At 48.7% G+C, this 27,891-nt stretch overlaps 1 protein-coding gene across 1 annotated transcript; it reads left to right on the top strand.

The window, feature by feature from the left end:
• LOC142205145 (solute carrier organic anion transporter family member 1C1-like) lies at positions 1-27,891 on the top strand. Its single transcript, XM_075276506.1, has 14 exons — positions 1-131; positions 3,305-3,446; positions 3,519-3,651; positions 4,075-4,190; positions 4,677-4,823; positions 5,507-5,605; positions 5,853-6,068; positions 6,261-6,425; positions 15,350-15,545; positions 15,624-15,789; positions 15,999-16,183; positions 20,415-20,479; positions 21,694-21,811; positions 27,678-27,891. Exons 1-14 carry the CDS (start codon positions 9-11, stop codon positions 27,865-27,867), a joined length of 2,061 nt encoding a protein of 686 aa, XP_075132607.1. The 5' UTR covers positions 1-8; the 3' UTR covers positions 27,868-27,891.

The raw sequence follows: 27,891 nt of genomic DNA, 5'->3' as shown, positions 1-27,891 counted from the left end.
TGTGTAACATGGCGGCGGAGAAAGAAAGCAGCGAACTCAACAACCTGAACATCAGCGCGGCCCCCCAGGATGAGAGCGTGCCGGCCCCCCAGAAGGAGGAGGAGGAGGCGTCCTGCTGTGCTTCACTAAAGGTAAGTCTACCTGAGGGAGGAGAATTTACCCCGTGGTCCTGCCTCATATTTACAGGAGATAAGAGGACGAGGACGAGTCAGGTGAAGGGTCAAAGAGTCACAACTTACTAAAGACTAATACAACAGGTCAACTCCCCCCTAATCCTGCACCCACTGCCCTAGGACCCCAGATCCTACACCCCTCCCCTAGGAACCCTGATCCTGAACTCCCTCCCCAAGAACCCGCAGATCCTGCACCCCTCCCCTAGGAACCCTGATCCTGAACCCCCTCCCCAAGGACCCCCAGATCCTACACCCCTCCCCAAGAACCCCCAGATCCTGCAAACCCTCCCCTAGAACCCCCAGATCCTGCACCCTTCTCCTAGGAGCCTTATCCTGTAACCCCTCCCCAAGAACCCCCAGATCCTGAACCCCTCCCCAAGAACCCCCAGATCCTGCAAACCCTCCCCTAGGAACCCTGATCCTGAACCCCCTCCCCTAGGAACCCTGATCCTGAACCCCTCCCCAAGGACCCCCAGATCCTGCACCCCTCCCCTAGGAACCCTGATCCTGAACCCCCTCCCCAAGGACCCCCAGATCCTACACCCCTCCCCAAGAACCCCCAGATCCTGCAAACCCTCCCCTAGAACCCCCAGATCCTGCACCCTTCTCCTAGGAGCCTTATCCTGTAACCCCTCCCCAAGAACCCCCAGATCCTGAACCCCTCCCCAAGGAACCCTGATCCTGAACCCCTCCCCTAGGAACCCTGATCCTGCACCCCTCCCCTAGGAACCCTGATCCTGAACCCCTCCCCTAGAACCCCCAGATCCTGCAAACCCTCCCCTAGAACCCCCAGATCCTGCACCCTTCTCCTAGGAGCCTTATCCTGTAACCCCTCCCCTAGGAACCCTGATCCTGAACCCCTCCCCAAGAACCCCCAGATCCTGCACCCCTCCCCTAGGAACCCTGATCCTGATCCCCCTCCTCGAGAACCCCCAGATCCTACACCGCTCTCCTAGGACATCTGATCCTGCAACCCCTCCCCTATGACCCCCAGATCCTACACCGCTCTCCTAGGACATCTGATCCTGCAACGCTTCCCCTATGACCCCCAGATCCTGCACCACCTCTCCTAGGACCCCTGATTTTACACCCACTCCCCTAGGGCCCTTATCCTGCAACTCCTCCCCTTTGACCCCAAGATCCTACACCCCTTCCCTAGAACCCCTGATACTGCAGCCCCTCCGCTAGGTCTCCTGATCCTACAACCCCTCCCCTAGAACCCCTGATTCTGTAACCCCTTGCCTTAGGACCCCCAATCCTGCAGCCACATCCTAGGACCCCCAGATCGTGCAACCCCTCCCCCTGGATCACTTCCTAGTTATTTTCAGCCTCTCTGAGCCTGATGGCGGTTGCATTGGCCATGATGGTCAGGCAGGGCTATCCACTGGGATGGGGGCTGGGCTGGTGGATGATATTCCCATCTACCGTCCGCCTCTCCCATGTCTTTCTTTGTGACTAGTGAGATATATTCACTCAAAGTCTGCAACATTTCTACAAGTTCTCAGCCTTTGGGGTGCAGGTTCTCAGGGTCGCCATGTTTCTCCTCAGGCCTCAGGCAGGGTCTTAGCCATGTGGTCCATGTAATTCTCCTATCCTGATCAGGCATTGGGTGAGCAGGGATGTCTCCCATCTCCTGACTGCTGAGCTGGGGCTTCCAGACTCCACGCTGGCCAGTCTCTTCCCCTTCGCAGCAGTCTCCCAGTCTCCATCACTCCACAACGTTCTCCAGTGGCAGGCTCCATTACACACATATTACATGTAGAACAACACAAACACGGATCTTACAGGCAAACACGTATGTGCCAGCTCTTTGTGGTTCTCACCGTAGGACAGCACACATGGATGAGGACTTGGGACTGTCAGCTGACAATATAACTCTCAGTGCCAGGCGGCTGCTGCCAAGGCAAATAAGTCATGGGGACATCAAAGGGGCTTTACAGGAACACATGACTGATCGGAGGGGGTGCCGGGGACAGATTGGGGGCCTTTCATTCTCCACAGCTGGAGGGTTTCTACACTGACATAGACGGGAGTCTTTACTGTAAGAGCAGCGAGGATATGGAGACCTCTGCCCGAGGGTTGGAGATCCTCCTGGAGATGGGACGGCCATCCTGGGACTTATTCTGGTGACACATCTGATTTGGGAAGGACTTTTTCCCTAAAATGATAATATTGCTCTTCTACCTCCGGGCTTTCTCTGGATCATTGCAGGGTAATAAACTGATATTCTCAACTGAGTCAGTCATCATCCTCACCATCATCATCATCCTCACCATCATCATCATCCTCATCCTCACCATCCTCATCATCATCCTCACCATCATCCTCACCATCCTCATCATCATCCTCATCCTGCTCTGTTGTCTCCTCAACTCTTCATCATCTGTATCGTCTTCATTATCCTCTTCTTAAGCCTTCTCATCTTCTTCTTCATCATCATTATCCTCCTTCTGTCTTACACAGCCCTTCCACTTTCTCATCATCTTCCTCCTTCTCATTTTCCTCATCTTCGCCCTCCTCTTCCTCTTTTTCATACAAATTCTTCCTTATGTTTCTTCTTTTCTGCAGATCTCCCTCATCATCATCATCTTCAACCTATTCCTCTCTTCATCAGACCTTCTTACTCTCCTCCTCTTCATCAGACCTTCTTCCTCCTCCTCCTCTTCATCAGACCTTCTTACTCCTTCTCCTCTCTTCATCAGACCTTCTTCCTCCTCCTCTCTTCATCAGTCCTTCTTCCTCCTCCTCTCTTCATCAGTCCTTCTTCCTCCTCCTCTCTTCATCAGTCCTTCTTCCTCCTCCTCTTCATCAGACCTTCTTCCTCCTCTCTTCAGCAGACCTTCCTCCTCCTCCTCTCTTCATCAGACCTTCTTCCTCCTCCTCTCTTCATCTGACCTTCTACCTCCTCCTCCTCTCTTCATCAGACCTTCTTCCTCCTCCTCTCTTCATCAGACCTTCTTCCTCCTCCTCCTCTTCATCAGACCTTCTTCCTCCTCCTCCTCTTCATCAGACGTTCTTCTTCCTCCTCCTCTTCAGCAGACCTTCCTCCTCCTCCTCCTCTTCAGCAGACCTTCCTCCTCCTCCTCCTCTTCAGCAGACCTTCCTCATCATCCTCTTCTTCTCTTCCACAGACCTTCTTCATCGCTCTCTGTTTCTCGTACCTCACTAAGGCGTATGCCGGCAGTTACATGAAGAGCTCCATTACGCAGATAGAGCGCCGCTTCGAAATCTCCTCCTCCACGGTCGGGTTGGTGGACGGAAGCTTCGAGCTCGGTAAATACTGTACAAGTTCCTGATATTTTCTTTGTGTTTTTAGCTTTTTATTTTACGTTTTTCTCCACACAGGGAATCTGCTGATGATCGCCTTTGTCAGTTACTTTGGGGCGAAGTTCCACAGACCGCGGATTATCGCAGCTGGCTGCTTCGTGATGGCCCTGGGCAGTTTCCTCACAGCGATGCCGCACTTCTTCATGGGACTGTACGTACCTAGTCATCGCATCGTCTTATATCATGTCCCTGGGCCCCGATCTGGTCACCGAACCATGTTGTATCCTCACCCCGCTCCCCCGATCTGGTCACTGCACCGTGTTATATTCTGACCCCGCGCCCCCGATCTGGTCACCGCACCGTGTTATATCCCCACCCCGCTCCCCCGATCTGGTCACTGCACCATGTTATATCCTCACCCCGCTCCCCCGATCTGGTCACTGCACCGTGTTATATTCTGACCCCGCTCCCCCGATCTGGTCACCGCACCGTGTTATATCCTCATCCCGCTCCCCCGATCTGGTCACTGCACCGTGTTATATCCTCACCCCGCTCCCCCGATCTGGTCACCGCACCGTGTTATATCCTGACCCCGCGCCCCCGAGCCACACTCACCATGATTGTCTATTCACAGTTATAAGTATGAAGCAGTGAGAACGCCCGAGACCTCGCCCAACAATATAACTGGCTCCGCCTACAGCGTCTCCCCATGTCTGGCCAATAAGACATTGACTGAGGACATCAAACCAGGTGAGAAGCTGAACTGAGACTAAGGTGACCATAAGAGAACAAAAATGGGGCAAACAGGAGAAATACAGTAATCTTGAATACCAAACATCAGGTGCGTCATGTCCGACATGGAGGAGACGGCCGGCTCTGCGGAGGAGGTGGATAGTTTCACCCCTAGGAATTCTGGGAATAAGGATGCAAACTGATTTCCTAAGATGGAAAAAGACAAAGTGTGCCTGTAGCGCCACCTATTGGAAGGAGCTGGACAGTGGCCGACCAATGAGCTCCCAGGTGTGCTCCATGGGGGACAAGATGGGACAGGTCATGGTCACACGTTTAGGCTGTCCAGGCTGTTCACGGTAACACGGGAAACATGGACATACAGTATAAGGGGCCACTGTCCAATAGGGGGCGTATACTTATACCGTTCCTGCAGTCCTATGTAACACCTTGTGTCAGACCAGATAACAAGCTCAGCTCTGCTACATGTGACTCGTGTGTTTCCAGGGTGTGTGACGGAGTCCGGCTCGTACATGTGGGTTTACGTCTTGATCGGGAATATGCTACGAGGGATCGGTGAGACCCCCATCACTCCGCTGGGGATCTCCTACCTGGACGACTTCTCTGAGCCGGAGAACACTCCACTGTTTATAGGTAATGGTGATGTCAGCAAAGAGGGTTCACGCCACGTTTGGAAAAAACCAAACTGGTGGATTGGCTGTAATAGCGGAGGGTGGAGAAGGATCACATGACCTCGAGGATCAGGGAGGGTTCCCCTATGACAGTGGTCAGCCAATCCTAAGAGTCCATAGGTCAGAGGTCACTGATGTCTCAGGAAGGAGAAGGTGCCCATTATGTGGAGTGAGATTAGACAGATAGGAACATCTCAGAGAGATCGGAAATCACATACAGGTAATATGGTGCGGGGGAGGGGGTGTAGATTAAGGCAGATCCAAATGAGATATTGAAAGGTATAGAGGGAGCTCCATGAGTCCAGTGCTGGACCCGCCCACGCTCAGTGCTGGACCCGCCCATGCTCAGTGCTGGACCCGCCCACACTCAGTGCTGGACCGCCCACGCTCAGTGCTGGACCCGCCCATGCTCAGTGATGGACCCGCCCATGCCCATTGATGGACCCGCCCACGCTCAGTGCTGGACACGCCCATGCTCAGTGATGGACCCGCCCACACTCAGTGCTGGACCCGCCCATGCCCATTGATGGACCCGCCCACGCTCAGTGCTGGACCTGCCCATTCTCAGTGCAGGACCTGCCCACGCCCAGTGCTGGACCCGCCCATCATTGGTATATATAATTTAACCCTCGCTTCTCTCCTCAGCTTGTCTGCACACGGTGACGCTGTTTGGCCCGATCACCGGATACATGCTCAGCTCATTAATGGCGCGGCTTTATGTGGATATCGGATTTGTGGATCTGGGTGAGTTCATAAATGTCGAATTGACAATTCTCAGAGGTGGTGACCATGTCCTCACATATGGCGGTCACGACCGGGGGCTTATATTATCAACTTATATAATCTGACTATTGTAACAAAGTATCAAATAGCAGCAATGAAACAGTCACCGCGAATAGTCACTGACCGTGGCCAAGAGTATATAGTATATACAAGAGCAGCATATATATTACATGATATCACATGACCTGCCTATGTCCCTCTCTTATAGAAACTGTGACCATTACACCACAAGACACCCGCTGGGTGGGCGCCTGGTGGCTCGGGTTCCTGGTGGCCGGAGTCCTCACACTGATTTCGGGGATTCCTTTTTGTTTCCTGCCCAGGAGTATAAAGAGGAAGGCAGCGCAGCCCTCCCCCGAGGAGCAGAAGCTTAAAGAGGCGGAGACGTCATATGACGAGTATCACAAGAAGGCCACGGTGAAAGGTGAGACCGTCCTGCCCAGCCACATATCCCAGGGGTGAGCGGGCCCCGGGGTCATCTCAAATATGGTGAGGAATGAAGGTGGGAGAGCTGCAGGACTTTCCAGGGAGTCACATCTGATAATTCTCTGTAGGTTCCCCAATAGCACCTGTAGGGGCGGGGTTATCCTGATGAATATTCTTCCCTCCCCCGCAGGCTTCTTCCTCGCCCTGAAGTCCTTGGCTTGTAATCGTCTCTACGCCATCTTGATCATCTTCACCCTCCTGCAGATGAACAGTTTCCTGGGATTTATGACCCATAAACCCAAGTACATGGAGCAGCAGTACGGCCAGTCCATCTCCAACTCCAACCTCATCACCGGTGAGTGGTCAGCGCAGATCACATGACCTTTATAGGTGCGGAGAGGTGGTGATCGCAACGGGACCTGCACAGGAATGTACATAGTAATAATCCGAATCATAACTAGACCCCAGACCCCTAATAATAACCAGACCCCTAATAATAACCAGACCCCAGTGGTCAGCGCAGGTCACATGACCTTTATAGGTACGGAGAGGTGGTGATTGCAACGGGACCTGCACAGGAATGTACATAGTAATAATCCGAATAATAACCAGACCCCAGACCCTCTAATAATAACCAGACCCCTAATAATAACCAGACCCCAGACCCCTAATAATAACCAGACCCCAGACCCCTAATAATAACCAGACCCCTAATAATAACCAGACCCCCTAATAATATCAGACCCCAGTGGTCAGCGCAGGTCACATGACCTTTATAGGTACGGAGAGGTGGTGATTGCAACGGGACCTGCACAGGAATGTACATAGTAATAATCCGAATAATAACCAGACCCCAGACCCTCTAATAATAACCAGACCCCTAATAATAACCAGACCCCAGACCCCTAATAATAACCAGACCCCAGACCCTTAATAATAACCAGACCCCTAATAATAACCAGACCCCTAATAATAACCAGACCCCAGACCCCTAATAATAACCAGACCCCCTAATAATAACCAGACCCCAGACCCCTAATAATAACCAGACCCCAGACCCTTAATAATAACCAGACCCCTAATAATAACCAGACCCCAGACCCCTAATAATAACCAGACCCCCTAATAATAACCAGACCCCAGACCCCCTAATAATAACCAGACCCCAGACCCCCTAATAATAACCAGACCCCATACCCCTAATAATAACCAGACCCCAGACCCCTAATAATAACCAGACCCCCTAATAATAACCAGACCCCCTAATAATAACCAGACCCCCTAATAATAACCAGACCCCATACCCCTAATAATAACCAGACCCCAGACCCCTAATAATAACCAGACCCCAGACCCCCTAATAATACCCAGACCCCTAATAATATCAGACCCCAGACCCCTAATAATAACCAGATCCCCTAATAATAATAACCAGACCCCAGACCCCTAATAATAACCAGACCCCTAATAATAACCAGACCCCAGACCCCTAATAATATCAGACCCCTAATAATATCAGACCCCTAATAATAACCAGACCCCTAATAATAACCAGACCCCCTAATGATAACCAGACCCCTATTAATATACAGACCCCAGACCCATTGTCCGCTCTGTGTATACAGCTCCCATGTACAGCCGGGTCCCCATAGCAAGACAAAGACTCCAATAAGCAGAGAAAGGGAAAAGAAATGAAACATGTTGAGGTCAATCATAATACCCCAGAGATATGCTGTCTGTAAAGGAAAATTTAATTAACAGGCCAAGATGGGCCTCCGCCATCTCTGACCTGGAGAACCACAAGACACATGGTGGTCGTGTATCAAAATGGATTCTGGTTTAATGGTGGCTAGAACAAAGTATATATCACATGGCATAGACAGAACAGGATTGGCTAGTATAATTAGCCTAACATCTATTGGTGGAGAAGTTTGTAACAATAGCCCTGATGCATATCTATTGGATAAGAAACTGGAGAGAGGTCACACCCCCCTGAAGGCTAGTTTTACTCTAAAATGGAGTCAGTGACCTCATGGTAGTCGCATGTATCAATCAAAATGGCAGCCATCAGCACATGTCTCAAATACACACCCTAGATGTCTATCTCATGGTATTCTAAAGACAATAGACATCCTTGTTGGAGACAATTAGCTTAATTACCCTTCTCTTGTCCCTTTATCTTTGGAAGGGTCTTTGGTCTTTGATCCTTTCCTAACAATGCCCCTAGTCCCTGCCGAACTGTCTCCATTTTAATTAGTTTCTTTGTAAGATAGCACAGTACATAGTGTCTTGCATAACCAGTCTGGCAAGATCCAAACTGCATCTCTCTGGGAGAGAGAGATGGACAGATAGAATAATCGCTGCCTCTACCTCTATACATAATTTTTCATAAGATATTATTAGCCCCCCACAATTCCCCCATTAAGACATATGTATTTGTATCAGATGAGTACATTCAACTAGCTCCCTAGCTGCCAGATCTTCTGGATTCCCCATCTGATACCCATACAAGGTCTTTCAATCATATCTATCTTTATCATAACATTTATTAAGACATATCAAAATTAACTTGAAAGAAAATACTATATACACAATATGCCCCTGGCAATTTGTACAATGTTTTGCCATATCCCCATTATCTTTTAGGAAAGCAAAACAAAAACAAATAATGTCCATTTCTTCATTCCTGCCGTGATTCAGGAATCTTTGTATAATGGGAAGCAGGTATCCTCCAATTTGACGGAGGTGGCAGTTGTCATCAGCACTTGGGAGGGGGCGTCTTTCTGATATGTCTTTTCACTATCACCCAATCACCACCTGCAAGCTATGTGCTCCTGGAAAAAATCAAAAGATCAAACGGGGTCTAGAATAGAAGAAAACGCCTGCTCATGTGTTACTTTCAGTCTTTGACACAAGTTCTGGACATAGCTGGCAGTACTTATCACACTTAAGTTGTGAAGTCTGGGGAAAATACAACCCTTAGTCTAAGCACCCTTCCATAAAGCACCTTGAGTGTGCACTTGAACCTTTTCTACTTTGCCTGAACTCTGCTCAATCCCCAATACATACATTATTTTATTCATTATTTCACCTGTGAAATGTGTCCCTCTATCAGACTCTGTTATCTCAGGTATCCCCAATCTACACACAAGCTCAGATATCAATTTCTTGGCAGTTACCTGCGTCGTTGCTCGGCTGATCCAACCTGAGAACAAATCCACACAGACCAACACACATTTGTACGTTCAGAGTCAGGCAATTGTATGTAATGGATACAGGGGTTTTGGTGTGCATGCGGTGTGTCTTAACTACCTGCCCTGGATTGTGTAGAGCACATATGTGACATGCTTTTACATGATTCCCTGCAGCCCTTCCAAAACCTGAGGCAAACTATAGTTTACCCACTAGTGACTCCATGGCATTTCAAGAGGCATGCACCTTACCGTGGGCCAAACCAGCCATTTGGGGGTACACTGATTTATCCCCCATTTTCACATTCCTTCACATTCTCTGGCACCAGCCTTTGTCCATTTCTCAATTTCCTCACCAGTCACCTTAGAGTACAGCCCCTTGGGGTCTGCTATTTTTCTCACCGGGTTGAGACCCTTCCATGGTAGTAGTACCGCTGCTCAATCAGCCTTCTCATTTCCAATACTCTCAGGGTCTCTTCCCTTTGTGTGAGCTCTGACTTTCACAATTGCCAACTGCTTAGGGAACAATATGGCCATATCTCAACTGACTGACTAAGTTTCCTTTCTTAATTGGCTTGCCCTGTGCCGTCAGGAAGTTCCTGGACCTCCATATTGGACCATAACCATGTGCAATGCCAAACGCATACCTGGAGTCAGTGTAAATGTTTGCTGTGCTATCAGGCTTCTATAAGGTCAGCCTCTTATACTGACATGTGTGGTGGAAGGGCTTCTTATACTATGGTGTCATGTATAATGACTACAGCATACCCTGTATTCAAATTTGCCTTTTTCTGTTAGGTACCTGGAACCGTCCACAAACATCTCATAGTCAGGATTCTCCAATGGGGCGTCAGTGACATGACCGAAGCCGCCTCTTCTGAGAGGGAGTTTAAAAATATCTCATCTACTAATATCTCATCATCTACTCCCCCCTTTGAATCATGAACTCCTACTGGTATAAGAGTTGCAGGATTCAAAAGTCAAATAACGCTGAAATGAGATGTTTGAGGAGGATGTAGAGCAAATTCCATGTTGCTCTATCTTGCCAAAGAAATATGACATCTGTCTATCTGTGTGAGGATTGCCTTACCACCGTTCTGATAGAGGAAAACACATCAGGTTCATGTCTGTCTATCTGTGGCACAAGAAAACAAATAAAAACAAAAAATTTTTTTATCAACATATCACAATAGTATGTTGTTGTATTTCATACACTGGTGGTTTTTGCTATCACTTCTTTTAGTTAAGGTGATACCAGACACTTCTAATTAGATTTCCAGTGTCTCACTTTTAAGCTATACAGGGCAATACAATACTCTATTTACCCTTTAGCCGTTATACAATAGGACTTTTGAGACCTAATTAAGACACTAATTAAGACATTCTGTTGTTTGAGGGTCCAGCCATTGTAAGTGGCTGGCTGGCTAAAACTTGCCAAACCTGTATTCAGACTTATTTATACAATCCTAAGTAAATTCAATTCTCTACAACTTCTAATTATTCCAGAATTACAACTAATTCATTAAATGCTCAAAATATATCAGCAGAGAAGGCAAAAACTTTAAGGGATCAAATCTATCTCCCCCCTCCCCCGTCATAACAAGAGTTTATACACAAAAACACATTACAGAGCAGATATCCGAGTAACTTCTAATCTACTTAGTCAGATGTCTATCACCTTGTAGCAAACAATGTCGCAGAAACACCACTTTTGTTTTGCAAAACTACGATTTATCTTTACCTGCGTGTACATATTAAGATAGCTCACATGCATTGCCTACCCCTTTATGGTGCCTAATCCCATATCAGAAGGATCATCTAAATAACAATGACTAAGTACATCTCATATTTACCAAAACACACATATATGTATTCAGCAATGGAAAGAAACTCATATCTACTTGTCACCCCCTCTGTGGGACTATCAGCATTCAATTTCTTCATCTGCTCCCTGTGGAGACTAAAAATGTAACAATACAAACATGGACAAACAGAGCATGTGCATATAGCAAACACATGTAACCTGTACATATACTTGACACACATATGGGCCCATTCACTTTCCATGCAAAGTTCACACTGGAGCTCCAGACAACACACATCCAATAAATCATAAAGGACTTGTCAAGTTTTCATATATTTTGTACAGTGATATCATCTTATTCTTTTTTTTTCCTACAAATAATCACAGGGTTAGTTATAATTCCTGCACAGCTCAATATTGAAGAAAAATAAACAAAACATGTGATTTAGATGCCTTCGTCTTCTCATCAATGTGTATATCACTGGAGAATAAACATAATAATGATTATCTAAAATTTATGCCATTAATCCAATTCTAAAGACATTAAATATGATTTAAACAGCCAATACTGACACCAACATTACATATTAATATCTTTGTGCAGTTTTTGAATATGTCTATGGCAAACCCCTCTCTTCTAATTACCACAGATGTTCAGAACCTTTTAAACTATATTTGAGGTTTTGCCTTAAGGACCAACTGCCAGAATTTTAACATTTTTTTTCTTTCTGAGATTCCAATCAAAGTTTTTACCACTGTTACACAAGGTTTAAAAATCAAATACTGGCATTTCTAAAAACAGCTTACACTATACAGTTACAAATTATTAAACCATATATTCATAATTCTCCATACATTATACCAATGATGTTACATCGTATCACTCATAGCTGAAATCTTAGCTACCTGCCGTGTCTCCCCTCCCCCCTTCTGTTGAATCCTAGCAAAACCTGTATCCTGTATACCTCTGCTGTCGAGATATAGGAGTCACACTGGGGGGAGGGGAGACCTTCATCATCACTCACATGGCACATCAACAACACAATGCCATGTGCAGAACGCATTGATCTTTTAACTGGACTGAGTGTGTGTCCACTATGCATTTCCTTACACTAAGGAAAATATACAAACACTTAATACCTTATTTCTGTAACCATTCCTTACTTAATTTGTTTTTCCAACTATCCAACATCTTATCAGCAGTTTCTCACCTCCATTTCTAACTGCTCTTTCCTTAAACTATCTCTTGGGTTGATTTCCATACTGGCTGACTCTGCACTCCTCCCATTCTGTTCTTCAATTAGAGCTTATTCCTCTTTGTAACTTATGCTCCTGTATCTGTCCTGCATGATCTAATCTCCATTGGTTCCCAACATTTACTATCAAACAATCCTATCTTAGGAACCCCTGCTCTCTTAAGGATTTTTATTTATTTATTTATTTTTTTTTCCCTTTTTCTTTTACTTGGGCGGCAACTTCTCTCTCTCTCTCTTTCTATTAGTTCATATGGGGTGTACCATATCTTAGAGGGTCCCTTCCCCATACTAGCTGATGGCCAGTCAGCCGTGAGCTTCCCACCCCTCTAGGGCAATTAAGACAATAGAGGGTCACTCTTGACTACTCGAGGGTCATACATATTTCTCCCCAGGGTCACACAGATCGCTCTGGGGGTCATGCCGACTTCTCTTAGTGGGATCTCCCAAACAGTCACTCTGTTTTCACTGAACTAATCTCTAATGTACAAGTTTCCGGTATCTGTGCTCAAGGCAAAACCTATTCCGAACACCCCTGAATCTTTACACGTACTTGCGCGGATTCTACTCAGTCCTTAGTGCTTAAACAAGGACTTTTCAATCACTCAGTATTAAGGATGGAGACTGACTCTCCCTTCTGTGCCTCCCTATACACTTTATAACAGATGTATCAATCAAATCACAGCATGGACAGTATACAAAGAATGAGGTATAACATTTCCACCCCCTTTACAGACAATATATTCTATTGGTTCTTCCGAGCTATATAAAAAAATGGCGTCGATTTTATACTATATGCAGCACTAACCTCACTTATCAACACACAGGATCCGGGACACGTAGGAACTCAGATTAATTACTTGGTAAAGCAAACGCTTACCTTTCTTTCAGCGCTGATTTATTCATCTGAGGTCCTCCGGGCCCGTCTCCAAATCGGTTGGTGAGTGGATCAGTACACTATCGGCTGCACATCAAACGATCATCAACGCCCTCACGTTGGGCGACAATTTCTGTCGGGGGAATCATAATACCCCAGAGATATGCTGTCTGTAAAGGAAAATTAATTAACAGGCCAAGATCAGCCTCCGCCATCTTGGCCTGGAGAACCACAAGACACATGGTGGTCGTGTATCAAAATGGATTCTGGTTTAATGGTGGCTAGAACAAAGTATATATCACATGGCATAGACAGAACAGGATTGGCTAGTATAATTAGCCTAACATCTATTGGTGGAGAAGTTTGTAACAATAGCCCTGATGCAAATCTATTGGATAAGAAACTGGAGAGAGGTCACACCCCCCTGAAGGCTAGCTCTACTCTAAAATGGAGTCAGTGACCTCATGGTAGCCGCATGTATCAATCAAAATGGCAGCCATCAGCACATGTCTCAAATACACATCCTAGATGTCTATCTCATGGTATTTTAAAGACAATAGACATCCTTGTTGGAGACAATTAGCTTAATTACCCTTCTCTTGTCCCTTTATCTTTGGAAGGGTCTTTGGTCTTTGATCCTTTCCTAACAATGCCCCTAGTCCCTGCCGAACTGTCTCCATTTTAATTAGTTTCTTTGTAAGATAGCACAGTGCATAGTGTCTCGCATAACCAGTCTGGCAAGATCCAAACTGCATCTCTCTGGGAGAGAGATGGACAGATGGAATAATCGCTGCCTCTACCTCTATACATAATTTTTCATAAGATATTATTAGCCCCCCACAAACACAAAGTCTAATAGACAGAGAGAAGACTTACAGAGGAGAGGGGCAGTACTTACAGAGGAGAGGGGCAGGACTTACAGAGGAGAGGGGCAGCACTTACAGAGGAGAGGGGCTGCACTTACAGAGGAGAGGGGCAGTACTTACAGAGGATAGGGGCAGCACTTACAGAGGATAGGGGCAGGACTTACAGAGGAGAGGGGCAGCACTTACAGAGGATAGGGGCAGCACTTACAGAGGATAGGGGCAGGACTTACAGAGGAGAGGGGCAGCACTTACAGAGGAGAGGGGCTGCACTTACAGAGGAGAGGGGCAGCACTTACAGAGGAGAGGGGCAGCACTTACAGAGGAGAGGGGCAGCACTTACATAGGAGAGGGGCAGGACTTACAGAGGAGAGGGGCAGGACTTACAGAGGATAGGGGCAACACTTACAGAGGATAGGGGCAGCACTTACAGAGGAGAGGGGCAGTACTTACAGAGGAGAGGGGCAGTACTTACAGAGGAAAGGGGCAGCACTTACAGAGGAGAGGGGCTGCACTTACAGAGGAGAGGGGCAGCACTTACAGAGGAGAGGGGCAGCACTTACAGAGGAGAGGGGCAGCACTTACAGAGGAGAGGGGCAGCACTTACATAGGAGAGGGGCAGGACTTACAGAGGAGAGGGGCAGGACTTACATAGGAGAGGGGCAGGACTTACAGAGGAGAGGGGCAGGACTTACAGAGGAGAGGGGCAGCACTTACATAGGAGAGGGGCAGGACTTACAGAGGAGAGGGGCAGGACTTACAGAGGATAGGGGCAACACTTACAGAGGATAGGGGCAGCACTTACAGAGGAGAGGGGCAGTACTTACAGAGGAAAGGGGCAGCACTTACAGAGGAGAGGGGCTGCACTTACAGAGGAGAGGGGCAGCACTTACAGAGGAGAGGGGCTGCACTTACAGAGGAGAGGAGCAGCACTTACAGAGGAGAGGGGCAGGACTTACAGAGGATGGGGGCTGCACTTATAGAGGAGAGGGGCAGCACTTACATAGGAGAGGGGCAGGACTTACAGAGGAGAGGGGCAGGACTTACAGAGGATAGGGGCAACACTTACAGAGGAGAGGGGCAGCACTTGCAGAGGAGAGGAGCAGCACTTACAGAGGAGAGGGGCAGCACTTACAGAGGATAGGGGCAGCACTTACAGAGGAGAGGGGCAGCACTTACAGAGGAGAGGGGCAGCACTTACAGAGGATGGGGGCAGCACTTACAGAGGAGAGGGGCAGGACTTACACAGGATGGGGCTGCACTTACAGAGGACTGTGATTTTTTTGTTCAGGAGCTTCTACCATGTCTGCGGCCGCTCTGGGCATGCTCCTGGGAGGTCTGCTGATGAAGAAGTACAGGTTTGGGTTACTGTCAGCCTCTAAATTGGTCTTTATCACTACCTTTGTGGCCTTCCTCATGTCTCTGTCTATCTTCCTGATTGGCTGTGAGAACAGTGAGGTGGCCGGGATCACCGTGTCATATGATGGGTAAGTTCTGGGCTTATTATACTAATGGGGGGGTCAGATAAGGGGGGGCGGGGTCTGACATCTTATATTATATCATAGGAGTAGACTGGAGACATTAGGGGACAATCGCCTCTTCTCCTCCTGTAACGCCGACTGTAGCTGTTCCTCCCAGCAGTGGGATCCGGTGTGCGGGGCCAATAATATCACCTACTTGTCAGCCTGTCTGGCCGGCTGTAAGTCATCCACAGGCTCTGGAAGGAACATGGTGAGTGTGACCTGTCACCGACAACTGGAGAGCAAGAGTCAGCCCAGAGTAGTCAGTGGGATGTATATACTAGTCAGTGGGATGTATATACTAGTCAGTGGGATGTATATACTAGTCAGTGGGATGTATATACTAGTCAGTGGGATGTATATACTAGTCAGTATATAACAGTGGGATGTATAGTATAATCTGATATCGGGTTATTACAGGTCTACCAGAACTGCTCATGTATAGAAGCTATGGGTATCCCATCTATAAATTCCTCCGTCACGCTCGGCTCGTGTCCTCGCAGCGATACTTGTGGCACAATGTTCCTCATCTATATCATTGTTCAGGCGTTGATCTCTTTTATATATGGGATTGGTGCGTCAGCCGGATTCGTCATCATCCTCTGGTGAGTCCCCACATTGATGGTAGATGTTTCATTAATAGTGAAGTGGAAAAAAAAACCATTGGATTTATGAAAGCAGAAAGTACTTACAAATACAGAAGAGAGACTGAGACACAGTACTATCTGTACCTATATCATATACAGGGAGAGACAGGGAGACAGTACTATCTGTACCTACATCATATACAGGGAGAGACAGGGAGACAGTACTATATGTACCTACATCATATACAGGAGAGACAGGGAGACAGTACTATCTGTACCTATATCATATACAGGGAGAGACAGGGAGACAGTACTATCTGTACCTACATCATATACAGAAGAGACAGGGAGACAGTACTATCTGTACCTATATCATATACAGGGAGAGACAGGGAGGCAGTACTATCTGTACCTATATCATATACAGGGAGAGACAGGGAGACAGTACTATCTGTACCTACATCATATACAGAAGAGACAGGGAGACAGTACTATCTGTACCTATATGATATACAGGGAGAGACAGGGAGACAGTACTATCTGTACCTACATCATATACAGAAGAGACAGGGAGACAGTACTATCTGTACCTATATCATATACAGGGAGAGACAGGGAGACAGTACTATCTGTACCTAGATCATATACAGAAGAGACAGGGAGACAGTACTATCTGTACCTACATCATATACAGAAGAGACAGGGAGACAGTACTATCTGTACCTACATCATATATAGAAGAGATAGTACTGTCTCCCTATCTCTTCTATATATGATGTAGGTACAGATAGTACTGTCTCCCTATCTGTACCTACATCATATATAGAAGAGACAGGGAGACAGTACTATCTGTACCTACATCATATATAGAAGAGAGACAGGGAGGCAGTACTATCTGTACCTACATCATATATAGAAGAGACAGGGAGACAGTACTATCTGTACCTACATCATATACAGAAGAGAGACAGGGAGGCAGTACTATCTGTACCTACATCATATACAGAAGAGACAGGGATACAGTACTATCTGTACCTACATCATATATAGAAGAGAAAAGGAGATAGTACTATCTGTACCTACATCATATACAGGAGAGACAGGGAGACAGTACTATCTGTACCTATATTATATACAGGGAGAGACAGGAAGACAGTACTATCTGTACCTACATCATATACAGAAGAGACAGGGAGGCAGTACTATCTCTACCTATATCATATACAGGGAGAGACAGGGAGGCAGTACTATCTGTACCTATATCATATACAGGGAGAGACAGTGTGACAGTACTATCTGTACCTACATCATATACAGGGAGAGACAGGGAGGCAGTACTATCTGTACCTACATCATATATAGAAGAGACAGGGAGGCAGTACTATCTGTACCTATATCATATACAGGGAGAGACAGGGAGACAGTACTATCTGTACCTACATCATATATAGAAGAGACAGGGAGACAGTACTATCTGTACCTATATCATATACAGGGAGAGACAGGGAGGCAGTACTATCTGTACCTATATCATATACAGGGAGAGACAGGGAGGCAGTACTATCTGTACCTATATCATATACAGGGAGAGACAGGGAGGCAGTACTATCTGTACCTATATTATATCCAGGAGTAAGATAGGGAGACAGTACTATCTGTACCTACATCATATACAGAAGAGAGACAGGGAGACAGTACTATCTGTACCTACATCATATACAAAAGAGAGAAAGGGAAGCAGTACTATCTGTACCTACATCATATACAGAAGAGAGACAGGGAGGCAGTACTATCTGTACCTATATTATATACAGGAGTGAGACAGGGAGGCAGTACTATCTGTACCTATATCATATACAGGGAGAGACAGGGAGGCAGTACTATCTGTACCTATGTTATATCCAGGAGTGAGATAGGGAGACAGTACTATCTGTACCTACATCATATACAGAAGAGAGAAAGGGAGGCAGTACTATCTGTACCTACATCATATACAGAAGAGAGACAGGGAGACAGTACTATCTGTACCTACATCATATACAAAAGAGAGAAAGGGAAGCAGTACTATCTGTACCTACATCATATACAGAAGAGAGACAGGGAGGCAGTACTATCTGTACCTATATTATATACAGGAGTGAGACAGGGAGGCAGTACTATCTGTACCTACATCATATATAGAAGAGACAAGGAGGCAGTACTATCTATACCTACATCATATATAGAAGAGACAGGGAGACAGTACTATCTGTACCTGCATCATATACAGAAGAGAGAAAGGGAGGCAGTACTATCTGTACCTGCATCATATACAGAAGAGAGACAGGGAGACAGGACTCTCTGTACCTACATCATATACAGAAGAGACAGGGAGACAGTACTATCTGTACCTGCATCATATACAGAAGAGAGAAAGGGAGGCAGTACTATCTGTACCTGCATCATATACAGAAGAGACAGGGAGACAGTACTATCAGTACCTATATTATATACAGGAGTCAGACAGGGAGACAGTACTATCTGTACCTACATCATATATAGAAGAGAGACAGGGAGGAAGTACTATCTGTACCTACATCATATATAGAAGAGAGAAAGGGAGGAAGTACTATCTGTACCTACATCATATATAGAAGAGAGACATTTAGGCAGTACTATCTGTACCTACATCATATACAGAAGAGAGACAGGGAGACAGTACTATCTGTACCTACATCATATATAGAAGAGAGACATTTAGGCAGTACTATCTGTACCTACATCATATACAGAAGAGAGACAGGGAGACAGTACTATCTGTACCTACATCATATATAGAAGAGACAGGGAGGCAGTACTATCTGTACCTACATCATATATAGAAGAGACAGGGAGGCAGTACTATCTGTACCTACATCATATATAGAAGAGACAGGGAGACAGTACTATCTGTACCTACATCATATACAGAAGAGACAGGGAGGTAGTAATATCTGTACCTACATCATATACAGAAGAGACAGGGAGGCAATACTATCTGTACCTACCTCATATATAGAAGAGACAGGGAGACAGTACTACCTGTACCTACATCATATATAGAAGAGACAGGGAGGCAGTACTATCTGTACCTACATCATATATAGAAGAGACAGGGAGACAGTACTATCTGTACCTACCTCATATATAGAAGAGACAGGGAGGCAGTACTATCTGTACCTACCTCATATATAGAAGAGACAGGGAGGCAGTACTATCTGTACCTACACCATATATAGAAGAGACAGGGAGGCAGTACTATCTGTACCTACCTCATATATAGAAGAGACAGGGAGGCAGTACTATCTGTACCTACATCATATATAGAAGAGACAGGGAGACAGTACTATCTGTACCTACCTCATATATAGAAGAGACAGGGAGACAGTACTATCTGTACGTACATCATATATAGAAGAGACAGGGAGACAGTACTATCTGTACCTACCTCATATATAGAAGAGACAGGGAGGCAGTACTATCTGTACCTACATCATATATAGAAGAGACAGGGAGACAGTACTATCTGTACCTACATCATATATAGAAGAGACAGGGAGACAGTACTATCTGTACCTACCTCATATATAGAAGAGACAGGGAGACAGTACTATCTGTACCTACATCATATACAGAAGAGACAGGGAGACAGTACTATCTGTACCTACCTCATAAATAGAAGAGACAGGGAGACAGTACTATCTGTACCTACATCATATATAGAAGAGACAGGGAGACAGTACTATCTGTACCTACCTCATATATAGAAGAGACAGGGAGGCAGTACTATCTGTACCTACATCATATATAGAAGAGACAGGGAGACAGTACTATCTGTACCTACATCATATATAGAAGAGACAGTGAGACAGTACTATCTGTACCTACCTCATATATAGAAGAGACAGGGAGACAGTACTATCTGTACCTACATCATATACAGAAGAGACAGGGAGACAGTACTATCTGTACCTACCTCATATATAGAAGAGACAGGGAGACAGTACTATCTGTACCTACATCATATACAGAAGAGAGCCAGGGAGACAGTACTATCTGTACCTACATCATATACAGAAGAGAGCCAGGGAGACAGTACTATCTGTCTAGATGCTGTGTGGAGTTTTCAGTTTTGTGCACCACCTGCTTGTCCTACTTATTTCTTACTTGTTTTTGGTGTAATCTTCTCACGTTATTACTTGTAACCCGCAAAGTCTCTGCCCCCCTGCAGGTGTATCTCTCCAGAGCTGAAGTCCCTGGGGATCGGTGTCTACATGTTACTGATCAGGACACTAGGTAAGTGGAGACCACATACCTGTAATCAGGAGCCCTGCAACAGTGACAGTCACCCCCATAACAGTGACAGCCATAGCACCCCGATAACAGTGACAGCCACAGCACCCCCATAAAAGTGACAGCCAGAGCACCCCCATAACAGTGACAGCCACAGCCCCCCCATAACAGTGACAGCCACAGCCCCCCCATAACAGTGACAGCCACAGTCCCCCATAACAGTGACAGCCACAGCCCCCCCATAACAGTGACAGCCACGCCCCCCCATAACAGTGACAGCCTCCCCCCCATAACAGTGACAGCCACGCCCCCCCCATAACAGTGACAGCCACAGCCCCCCCATAACAGTGACAGCCACAGCACCCCCATAACAGTGACAGAGCACCCCCATAACAGTGACAGCCAGAGCCCTCCATAACAGTGACAGCCACAGCCCCCCCATAACAGTGACAGCCACAGCCCCCCCATAACAGTGACAGCCAGAGCCCCCCCATAACAGTGACAGAGCACCCCCATAACAGTGACAGCCCCCCCCCATAACAGTGACAGCCACGCCCCCCCCATAACAGTGACAGCCACAGCCCCCCCATAACAGTGACAGCCACAGCACCCCCATAACAGTGACAGAGCACCCCCATAACAGTGACAGCCAGAGCCCTCCATAACAGTGACAGCCACAGCCCCCCCATAACAGTGACAGCCACAGCCCCCCCATAACAGTGACAGCCAGAGCCCCCCCATAACAGTGACAGCCACAGCCCCCCCATAACAGTGACAGCCACAGCCCCCCTCTATAACAGTGACAGCCACGGCACCCCCATAACAGTGACAGCCACAGCCCCCCCATAACAGTGACAGCCCCCCCCCCATAACAGTGACAGCCACAGCCCCCCCCATAACAGTGACAGCCACAGCCCCCCCATAACAGTGACAGCCACAGCCCCCCCATAACAGTGACAGCCACAGCCCCCCCATAACAGTGACAGCCCCCCCCATAATAGTGACACCCACAGCCCCCCATAACAGTGACAGCCCCCCCCCCCCCCATAATAGTGACAGCCACAGGTGAGCAGAGACACTCTGGCATTGGTGTGGCCCTCTGTAAAGCTGTGAATGGGGCCCATTCTGGAGGCCGATGGATCGGGGGGCCCCTCTCCTATGGTGGGCTCATCCTATGGGGCGTTTCCTCTCTAACCCTGTCTCCGGTTTATCTACAGCTGGAATCCCATCTCCGGTTTATTTTGGGGCTCTCATTGACAGGACCTGCCTAAAGTGGGGGACAACACTATGTGGGGGGCGAGGGGCCTGCCGAATGTATGACACCCACTCCTTAAGGTAATGGGGCTTGTGTGAGAATCTGAAGAGTGGGATCTATAGGGCGGTGGGGTCACAGTGAGGGGTGAGATTGGGGGGCTCAGTATTATATATAGGGCGGTGGGGTCACAGTGAGGGGTGAGATTGGGGGCTCAGTATTATATATAGGGCGGTGGGGTCACAGTGAGGGGTGAGATTGGGGGGCTCAGTATTATATATAGGGCGGTGGGGTCACAGTGAGGGGTGAGATTGGGGGGCTCAGTATTATATATAGGGCGGTGGGGTCACAGTGAGGGGTGAGATTGGGGGCTCAGTATTATATATAGGGCGGTGGGGTCACCGTGAGGGGTGAGATTGGGGGGCTCAGTATTATATATAGGGCGGTGGGGTCACAGTGAGGGGTGAGATTGGGGGCTCAGTATTATATAGGGTGGTGGGGTCACAGTGAGGGGTGAGATTGGGGGCTCAGTATTATATATAGGGCGGTGGGGTCACAGTGAGGGGTGAGATTGGGGGCTCAGTATTATATAGGGTGGTGGGGTCACAGTGAGGGGTGAGATTGGGGGGCTCAGTATTATATATAGGGCGGTGGGGTCACAGTGAGGGGTGAGATTGGGGGGCTCAGTATTATATATAGGGCGGTGGGGTCACAGTGAGGGGTGAGATTGGGGGGCTCAGTATTATATAGGGCGGTGGGGTCACAGTGAGGGGTGAGATTGGGGGGCTCAGTATTATATATAGGGCGGTGGGGTCACAGTGAGGGGTGAGATTGGGGGGCTCAGTATTATATATAGGGCGGTGGGGTCACAGTGAGGGGTGAGATTGGGGGGCTCAGTGTTATATATAGGGCGGTGGGGTCACAGTGAGGAGTGAGATTGGGGGGCTCAGTATTATATAGGGCGGTGGGGTCACAGTGAGGAGTGAGATTGGGGGGCTCAGTATTATATAGGGCGGTGGGGTCACAGTGAGGGGTGAGATTGGGGGGCTCAGTATTATATATAGGGCAGTGGGGTCACAGTGAGGGGTGAGATTGGGGGGCTCAGTATTATATATAGGGCGGTGGGGTCACAGTGAGGGGTGAGATTGGGGGCTCAGTATTATATAGGGCGGTGGGGTCACAGTGAGGGGTGAGATTGGGGGGCTCAGTATTATATATAGGGCAGTGGGGTCACAGTGAGGGGTGAGATTGGGGGGCTCAGTATTATATAGGGCGGTGGGGTCACAGTGAGGGGTGAGATTGGGGGCTCAGTATTATATAGGGCGGTGGGGTCACAGTGAGGGGTGAGATTGGGGGGCTCAGTATTATATATAGGGCGGTGGGGTCACAGTGAGGAGTGAGATTGGGGGGCTCAGTATTATATATAGGGCGGTGGGGTCACAGTGAGGGGTGAGATTGGGGGGCTCAGTATTATATATAGGGTGGTGGGGTCACAGTGAGGGGTGAGATTGGGGGGCTCAGTATTATATATAGGGTGGTGGGGTCACAGTGAGGGGTGAGATTGGGGGGCTCAGTATTATATATAGGGCGGTGGGGTCACAGTGAGGGGTGAGATTGGGGGGCTCAGTGTTATATATAGGGCGGTGGGGTCACAGTGAGGGGTGAGATTGGGGGCTCAGTATTATATATAGGGCGGTGGGGTCACAGTGAGGGGTGAGATTGGGGGGCTCAGTGTTATATATAGGGTGGTGGGGTCACAGTGAGGGGTGAGATTGGGGGGCTCAGTATTATATATAGGGCGGTGGGGTCACAGTGAGGGGTGAGATTGGGGGGCTCAGTATTATATATAGGGCGGTGGGGTCACAGTGAGGGGTGAGATTGGGGGGCTCAGTATTATATAGGGCGGTGGGGTCACAGTGAGGGGTGAGATTGGGGGGCTCAGTATTATATAGGGCGGTGGGGTCACAGTGAGGGGTGAGATTGGGGGCTCAGTATTATATAGGGCGGTGGGGTCACAGTGAGGGGTGAGATTGGGGGGCTCAGTATTATATATAGGGCGGTGGGGTCACAGTGAGGGGTGAGATTGGGGGGCTCAGTATTATATATAGGGTGGTGGGGTCACAGTGAGGGGTGAGATTGGGGGGCTCAGTATTATATAGGGCGGTGGGGTCACAGTGAGGGGTGAGATTGGGGGGCTCAGTATTATATAGGGCGGTGGGGTCACAGTGAGGGGTGAGATTGGGGGGCTCAGTATTATATATAGGGCGGTGGGGTCACAGTGAGGGGTGAGATTGGGGGGCTCAGTATTATATATAGGGTGGTGGGGTCACAGTGAGGGGTGAGATTGGGGGGCTCAGTATTATATATAGGGCGGTGGGGTCACAGTGAGGGGTGAGATTGGGGGCTCAGTATTATATATAGGGTGGTGGGGTCACAGTGAGGGGTGAGATTGGGGGGCTCAGTATTATATATAGGGCGGTGGGGTCACAGTGAGGGGTGAGATTGGGGGGCTCAGTATTATATATAGGGTGGTGGGGTCACAGTGAGGGGTGAGATTGGGGGGCTCAGTATTATATATAGGGCGGTGGGGTCACAGTGAGGGGTGAGATTGGGGGGCTCAGTATTATATATAGGGTGGTGGGGTCACAGTGAGGGGTGAGATTGGGGGGCTCAGTATTATATATAGGGCGGTGGGGTCACAGTGAGGGGTGAGATTGGGGGGCTCAGTATTATATAGGGCGGTGGGGTCACAGTGAGGAGTGAGATTGGGGGGCTCAGTATTATATAGGGCGGTGGGGTCACAGTGAGGGGTGAGATTGGGGGGCTCAGTATTATATATAGGGTGGTGGGGTCACAGTGAGGGGTGAGATTGGGGGGCTCAGTATTATATATAGGGCGGTGGGGTCACAGTGAGGGGTGAGATTGGGGGGCTCAGTATTATATATAGGGTGGTGGGGTCACAGTGAGGGGTGAGATTGGGGGCTCAGTATTATATATAGGGCGGTGGGGTCACAGTGAGGGGTGAGATTGGGGGGCTCAGTATTATATATAGGGTGGTGGGGTCACAGTGAGGGGTGAGATTGGGGGGCTCAGTATTATATATAGGGCGGTGGGGTCACAGTGAGGAGTGAGATTGGGGGGCTCAGTATTATATAGGGCGGTGGGGTCACAGTGAGGGGTGAGATTGGGGGGCTCAGTATTATATATAGGGCGGTGGGGTCACAGTGAGGGGTGAGATTGGGGGGCTCAGTGTTATATAGGGTGGTGGGGTCACAGTGAGGGGTGAGATTGGGGGGCTCAGTATTATATATAGGGCGGTGGGGTCACAGTGAGGGGTGAGATTGGGGGGCTCAGTGTTATATAGGGTGGTGGGGTCACAGTGAGGGGTGAGATTGGGGGGCTCAGTATTATATATAGGGTGGTGGGGTCACAGTGAGGGGTGAGATTGGGGGGCTCAGTATTATATAGGGCGGTGGGGTCACAATGAGGGGAGAGATTGGGGGGCTCAGTATTATATATAGGGCGGTGGGGTCACAGTGAGGGGTGAGATTGGGGGGCTCAGTATTATATATAGGGTGGTGGGGTCACAGTGAGGGGTGAGATTGGGGGGCTCAGTGTTATATAGGGTGGTGGGGTCACAGTGAGGGGTGAGATTGGGGGGCTCAGTGTTATATAGGGCGGTGGGGTCACAGTGAGGGGTGAGATTGGGGGGCTCAGTATTATATATAGGACGGTGGGGTCACAGTGAGGGGTGAGATTGGGGGGCTCAGTATTATATATATAGGGCGGTGGGGTCACAGTGAGGGGTGAGATTGGGGGGCTCAGTATTATATATAGGACGGTGGGGTCACAGTGAGGGGTGAGATTGGGGGGCTCAGTATTATAGGGCGGTGGGGTCACAGTGAGGGGTGAGATTGGGGGGCTCAGTATTATATATATAGGGCGGTGGGGTCACAGTGAGGGGTGAGATTGGGGGGCTCAGTGTTATATAGGGTGGTGGGGTCACAGTGAGGGGTGAGATTGGGGGGCTCAGTGTTATATATAGGGCGGTGGGGTCACAGTGAGGGGTGAGATTGGGGGGCTCAGTATTATATAGGGCGGTGGGGTCACAGTGAGGGGTGAGATTGGGGGGCTCAGTATTATATATAGGGCGGTGGGGTCACAGTGAGGGGTGAGATTGGGGGCTCAGTATTATATATAGGGCGGTGGGGTCACAGTGAGGGGTGAGATTGGGGGGCTCAGTATTATATAGGGTGGTGGGGTCACAGTGAGGGGTGAGATTGGGGGGCTCAGTGTTATATAGGGTGGTGGGGTCACAGTGAGGGGTGAGATTGGGGGTCTCAGTATTATATAGGGCGGTGGGGTCACAGTGAGGGGTGAGATTGGGGGGCTCAGTATTATATATAGGGCGGTGGGGTCACAGTGAGGGGTGAGATTGGGGGGCTCAGTGTTATATAGGGTGGTGGGGTCACAGTGAGGGGTGAGATTGGGGGCTCAGTATTATATAGGGCGGTGGGGTCACAGTGAGGGGTGAGATTGGGGGGCTCAGTATTATATAGGGCGGTGGGGTCACAGTGAGGGGTGAGATTGGGGGGCTCAGTATTATATATAGGGCGGTGGGGTCACAGTGAGGGGTGAGATTGGGGGGCTCAGTGTTATATAGGGTGCTGGGGTCACAGTGAGGGGTGAGATTGGGGGGCTCAGTATTATATATAGGGCGGTGGGGTCACAGTGAGGGGTGAGATTGGGGGGCTCAGTGTTATATAGGGTGGTGGGGTCACAGTGAGGGGTGAGATTGGGGGGCTCAGTATTATATAGGGCGGTGGGGTCACAGTGAGGGGTGAGATTGGGGGGCTCAGTGTTATATAGGGCGATGGGGTCACAGTGAGGGGTGAGATTGGGGGGCTCAGTGTTATATATAGGGCGGTGGGGTCACAATGAGGGGAGAGATTGGGGGGCTCAGTGTTATATATAGGGCGGTGGGGTCACAGTGAGGGGTGAGATTGGGGGGCTCAGTATTATATAGGGTGGTGGGGTCACAGTGAGGGGTGAGATTGGGGGGCTCAGTATTATATATAGGGCGGTGGGGTCACAGTGAGGGGTGAGATTGGGGGCTCAGTATTATATATAGGGCGGTGGGGATAGGGCGGTGGGGTCACAGTGAGGGGTGAGATTGGGGGGCTCAGTATTATATAGGGCGGTGGGGTCACAGTGAGGGGTGAGATTGGGGGGCTCAGTGTTATATAGGGTGGTGGGGTCACAGTGAGGGGTGAGATTGGGGGGCTCAGTATTATATAGGGCGGTGGGGTCACAGTGAGGGGTGAGATTGGGGGGCTCAGTGTTATATAGGGCGGTGGGGGTCACAGTGAGGGGTGAGATTGGGGGGCTCAGTATTATATATAGGGCGGTGGGGTCACAGTGAGGGGTGAGATTGGGGGGCTCAGTATTATATATAGGGTGGTGGGGTCACAGTGAGGGGTGAGATTGGGGGGCTCAGTATTATATATAGGGCGGTGGGGTCACAGTGAGGAGTGAGATTGGGGGGCTCAGTATTATATAGGGCGGTGGGGTCACAGTGAGGGGTGAGATTGGGGGGCTCAGTGTTATATAGGGCGGTGGGGTCACAGTGAGGGGTGAGATTGGGGGGCTCAGTGTTATATAGGGTGGTGGGGTCACAGTGAGGGGTGAGATTGGGGGGCTCAGTGTTATATAGGGCGGTGGGGTCACAGTGAGGGGTGAGATTGGGGGCTCAGTATTATATATAGGGCGGTGGGGTCACAGTGAGGGGTGAGATTGGGGGGCTCAGTATTATATATAGGGCGGTGGGGTCACAGTGAGGGGTGAGATTGGGGGGCTCAGTATTATATAGGGTGGTGGGGTATGTAGGATGACTGGAGTGCTGAAGGGTCCTTATACTGTCCCCTGACTCCCCGTTCCCCTCCCCCGCAGGTACACCTTCCAGGGTCTCACTGACGCCATTTGGGCGCTCTCCTTCGTTTTTTTCATCTACTTTATGTTTCTGGTGAAGAAGAAGTTTCCAGAGAAAAAAGAGAAAGAGCAAGAAGAAAATCAGAACCCCGAAAACACCCGAAGAGGAGAGCGGGGCCCCCCCGAAATCCAGAGACAGACTTTTCTATAGAAGAGGGGTGATGAGGGTCGCAGT

The sequence above is a fragment of the Leptodactylus fuscus genome, chromosome 5 (genome assembly GCF_031893055.1).
Source record: "Leptodactylus fuscus isolate aLepFus1 chromosome 5, aLepFus1.hap2, whole genome shotgun sequence".
NCBI lineage: Eukaryota > Metazoa > Chordata > Amphibia > Anura > Leptodactylidae > Leptodactylus > Leptodactylus fuscus.
Note: the sequence above shows the minus strand (reverse complement) of the source record. Positions and strands in the feature narration are given on the sequence as shown.

Coding starts and splice junctions, on each gene's coding strand:
- LOC142205145 (XM_075276506.1), top strand. CDS start 9: ATGGCGGCGGAGAAAGAAAGCAGCGAACTCAACAACCTGAACATCAGC. Junction 3,447..3,518: donor GGACGGAAGCTTCGAGCTCG/GTAAATACTGTA, acceptor TTCTCCACACAG/GGAATCTGCTGATGATCGCC. Junction 6,069..6,260: donor CAAGAAGGCCACGGTGAAAG/GTGAGACCGTCC, acceptor CCTCCCCCGCAG/GCTTCTTCCTCGCCCTGAAG.